A 4,984-nucleotide genomic window follows, 5' to 3' on the forward strand; every position below is an offset into this window, starting at 1 on the left:
TTATGTAATTATTGGTATTTTTTTTTGTTTGTTATTTAAAATTTTCAACTGGTAATCTTGCCTTATTCATTATTATCCGCAACAGACGTCCACCACAATACAAGTAAATGCACTTCTCCACATCAAACTGTCAGAGTACCCAGTACAGGAAATAATAGAAAATTCATCAACACGAAAATGCCAGAGTTCACCATCAGAGTATGGACCCCGGCCCTCTGTAAAGTTTCATAAATGGGGAGTGTAGATATCCAACAGACAGAGAACATGGGGTTTGTTGGTGTCAGTTAAATATCTAAACAAAATCTTTTTCCTAGGCAACAAACATGGGGACGGGAGTTGAGTGCGTTAAGGGCGGGGTGCCAACGGGTATGGATCTCTCTGGTGGTTCATCTCACGTAGGAATATAGCCGGTCAGTACTAAAGCGAGTCTGCGTTAGGGAACAGGACGTGGTGACTAGACGGCGCAATAGTCACAGCCGGGTGGGTACAAGTCTTGCGTCGCCGAAGGGACAGCAGCAGGAGAAGCAGGGAGCAGCGACAGATCTGCGTCAAGGATCTGCCTCCTCGTCCACCTCTGACCCCTCCCCGCAGCCGTCAGCTGCAGCAACCAATCAGGACGCCTCGCCTCCCACCGAGCGGCCGGTGGAGCGGAAGTCTTACTCCCTCGCCCGCAGGACTCGCTCTCGACCCGCAGACCTGGGCAGCAAACAGCCGTCCGTGGAGGAGTCCGCAGCCGGGGGGAACGCCTCCTCCCCCGGCAGCGTGGCAGAGAAGAGCTGGGCGGGAGCAGGCGACGGGCCGAGAGGAGGAGGAGGAGGAGGAGCAGGAGGAGCAGCAGCACTGACAGAGCTGGACCAGGACGTGGCTCGACTCAGTCTGGTGTCAGAACAGAGCTGGAGCCAGAACCCGACGTCCTACATGCGCTCTGAGATCAGAGGTGAGTGAACGTTCGCTGCACTGACGGGACGGAGGACTGTCAAAGTAAAAGTCTTTTCTCTATTGAATGTTTACTGTTTCTACCATTTCTTTAATGAAGTAATAATCAATTACTGCAGCACTACATGGAATATAAAACATTTTAATGTCATGTGTTTATTAAAGGCTTGGATTATTATTATTATTATTATTATTATTATTATTATTGAGGTTTTCTTGGCCTCAAAATTTGTACAGTATGTAAAGAAATGATTGTGTTGTACAAACTGTACAGACAGTTATTACCTGTTGTGTTGAAGGCTTATGAAACATTTAGAATATAAAATGGCCGCTGTGTCTCCCAGTACAACCAGTACAAACTGGTTCATGTTTGGCCCCCACCACAGGCCTCCCCAACCCCATGCACATCGCCGGCGGCCCGCCTCCGTTCTCCAGCATCGAGGAGCTGGGCGTCGGCTCCAATCGGGCCAAACGCTACTCCTCCCAACGACAGAGAGCCGTACCTGAGCCGGCACCGGCCATGCACCTGGGAGTGATGGAGGGACACTACTACGAACCCAGTAAGACCAGCACCAGTAATGTTTGTCTCTAAATGATCCAGAACCACTCAGAAGCTTCGGCTCCTCGTGGTCTCGTACAAAAGGAAACGGGTTTAGATAAAGTATTAAACGGAGACAGGTGAGTTCAGTCAGCGCAGCACTTCCTCCTGCTCACCAGCAGAGGTCAGTAAAGGTCATCACTGTTTGTTTTCCTCTCTGGGTCGGTGCTGGTTCCGACCCGTTGTCAGTTTATCTGCGTCAGTTTTAAAGCTCATCGGATATTTTTACATCACAGCTGTCAGATAATAACAGACATTAACGTCCGTCTGTCTCTCAGTGTCATACCAGGGACCAATCTACGCCCACGGGGATGGCCCCGCCCCCATCCCGCCGCAAGGCATGCTGGTCCAGCCTGAGATGCACATCCCCCATCCAGGTCAGTGGAGTCTTTCCTCTCTGTTTAACTTTTATGTTCTCTGTACGAGGTACTCATCGCTCTTCCTCCTCCTCCTCCTCCTCCTCAGGTCTCCACCCCCACCAGTCAGGTGGTCCGATCGCCAACCCCGCAATCTACGGAGGCCCGCCTGTTTCTCTGTCGCCAGGGCAACCACAGCAGCTGCTCCCACCGCCTTTCTACCCTCCTCCTGGAGTGATGACCTTCCCTTACCCCGCCATGTACCCGACTCCACAGGTACGGTCCGGTTCTGACAGCTGACGTCCAATCATCAACATACTGGTCCCCCACTCTGCTCCGTTCACAACTTTCAACTGCGCCAATTGTTAAATAACTCAATCATCATCTGCTATAATTTATACATTCTCTGTTATTCTGTTAGTCATTGGTTGAGTTTGTGTATTTCTGGTTGTATACAGCGACACAAATACTCCACTCACTACAGGGACGGTGTATTAAGTAAAAGGGTCAAATAATATTAAACCATACCAGATAAAACCATTTCTATATTTACAAGCTTGTTGTTTCTACAGTCACTCACTGATGTCTCCTGTCAAAATGCCTCGTTAGTGGCCACTAACTGTGATTTATTAGTCTTCATAAACAGAAATGACAATCAGTTTAAAGTCCTTTAAATGTGAGTGAACCTCCTCTGTTGGTTAATAAAGTTTGACGGGTTTTGAATCTGTGTGTCAGGGTCAGGCCCAGGTGACCTACGGAGGTGTGACGTACTACGACACGATGCAGCAGCAGGCTCAGCCCAAGCCTTCGCCCCCCCGTCGCACGTCCCAGCCCGTCACCGTCAAGCCCCCCCCTCCGGAGGTGCACTTCGCCTCAGAGTGACCCCGCCCCTCACCCCTCCCTGCCACCAAGTCTCAGCCTCACTCTGATCCGGAAACTACAGGTGAGCTCGCTGTGATGTCTTTGTCCTGGGTGGTACTGTGGGGGCGGTCAGTGTGTTACGTACAGTACGCTGCGGCCCGTTTCCTGTCGGGGGGGGGGGATATAATGTAAATATATATTATAATATAATCCACACTGAATGTAACACACGGACTAACTTTCCCTTGAATCTGACGTCTGATTGGCCTCAGCAGAAACAATAAAGGTCTTTGTCTGTTTGTAGGAGCGGGATGGGAGGGTCAGTGAGGAGCTGTGGTCTCCAACGGCAACCACCAACCTTATCCAGGGACGGACGGGTGGACAGGTGGACGGAGGTGAAGATGGACTCTGTAGGTGACCCACAGCATCACTGGTGGAATACGACTTTCTCCTCTTTTTTTTTTTTTTTATTCCTCCTCTTTTTCAACCCTGTAGCAGTCAGGCGGGTCAGCCGTGTCACAGTGGGACTGCTCTGTCGCAGGTTTGATCCTACCAACGTGTCTTTGAGCAACAACCCTGAAAACGTAACAGTGGGACTGATGAGTTCGAACCTTTAGAACCTTTTAGAGCCTCTTTGAAGCATTTAACGTCACATGGAGTCGAACTGTGACGTGTGAAACGTTGGGATCAGAGTTCCTGTTTAAGGTTTCCTTCTTTTTTTTTGTGTCTTTCTTTCTCACGGTGACGTTTTTCTGTTGGTTCCTGACTGAATAACAGGCAATATGAACGGTTTCTCTGTGGAACGCAGTCTTCGTTATCAGTTATCAGATTACTTCTCACTGTACAACAGGAGGTTCATGTGTCATTTCCACCACCCGTCGCGGTTACTGCAAAGAGTTTAACGAGATAAAGCAAACTAAAAACAGGATTAATGTGCAGGTTTCTGGATGTTTGTGAGAATCGGTTGTGTATATAGTTTGAATGCAGCTCAGTGTTCAGCGCTGACCCAGTGCTTCCTGAAAACCTCCAGATGTTGCCGTCATGTTACAGCCGGTTGGAGTTTGTTAGATTTTAATGTTGGTCTGTTTTTTCCTCTGGGCACAGAAAGACTTTATTTTTCTCCACAAACATCAGCTCTGTGTTCGTTACTATAATCTGTACTGCTGCGTGTCCCCACAGGCTGTGACTGACCAGAGTTTAGTGGATAAACTGTCAGAAAATAGTGAAAAATTGTCTTCAAATGACAAATATTTTCAGTTATATAAAAGTTATATAAAACAGTGAATACATTGGTGCATCCAGACTCATTTATCAAAAATATTGCTGCTTAATTTCTTTTGAATTAGTTGATAAATGAACCAGTTGTTGAAACTGTAGTCACTAGAAACAGAGTTTTATATGTGTAGATTTGGGCTGGGCGATACGGCAAAGACAATAAAATCAAAAAATATTCTAATCTACTAAAACATGATTGAAACATCCTGTTTTTATGGTTTCATGTGCAGGAATAATAAAAGAGCTGCGCCATCTGATAAATGTTCTCTCACTGTGCAGCGTCAGTACCAGGTAGCTGCCAGCAGGTGGAGCCAGTTTCATCTACACACTTTATGGATGAAAGGAACAAACGCACTGGACACGGGTTACCCAGCCGGGGAGGACTCAGCCGGTGACACACAGCTCCACATTAATACCCTTATTCTGAAAATACTCAACTACAAGTTCTCATTCTAGACCTTCGTTAGTATTACAGCAATATTTACTTCAAGTACTCGTAGTGCAGTCAGACGGTCCCTGTCAGTGTTTTATAATCCATAATGCTTTTGGATCAATATTGCTGCCACATTAATGTTTATTTATTATAAAGAAGTTTACATTTTGGCCTCAGTAAATGTGCTTTGGCCTCCAGATTTAAGGTCTTTGTAGCGTCTCTCCCTGTAGAGTGCGGTCTGTTCTCAGATCAGCCTCGTCACCGTCGGGTTCAACCAGTCACGTCTCAGTTTACTGGCTGTGGCGGATCGCTAATGTAGCCGCTATTATCTGCGTTACTCGTCAGCGTAAAGTGATCTTTTTGTGCTCGTTGTACAAATTCATAAACATTCACATTAAATAAATCGGATACGTCCCCTAAGCCTTACTTAATACGTCGTATTAACTCCACTGTTCCATGTGAGGTCAGCGGAGTGGCCCTTTAAATAAGTCGGCTCCTCTGAACACGCCGAATATCTCCCCCCCC

General features: G+C 47.3%; 1 protein-coding gene across 1 annotated transcript; it reads left to right on the forward strand.

Annotated features, from left to right (window-relative positions):
- Positions 1-177: 177 nt before the first annotated feature.
- LOC118322548 (protein CASC3-like) lies at positions 178-4,040 on the forward strand. Its single transcript, XM_035654260.1, is given in 8 exon segments — positions 178-198; positions 471-494; positions 496-937; positions 1,323-1,496; positions 1,813-1,911; positions 2,000-2,166; positions 2,626-2,833; positions 3,056-4,040. Coding segments are annotated over 7 exon segments (1,074 nt in total). The 3' UTR covers positions 2,773-2,833; positions 3,056-4,040.
- The last annotated feature ends 944 nt before the right edge of the window (positions 4,041-4,984 follow it).

Source organism: Morone saxatilis, unplaced genomic scaffold (genome assembly GCF_004916995.1).
Source record: "Morone saxatilis isolate NCDOM2014 unplaced genomic scaffold, NCSU_SB_2.0 Contig14, whole genome shotgun sequence".
NCBI lineage: Eukaryota > Metazoa > Chordata > Actinopteri > Moronidae > Morone > Morone saxatilis.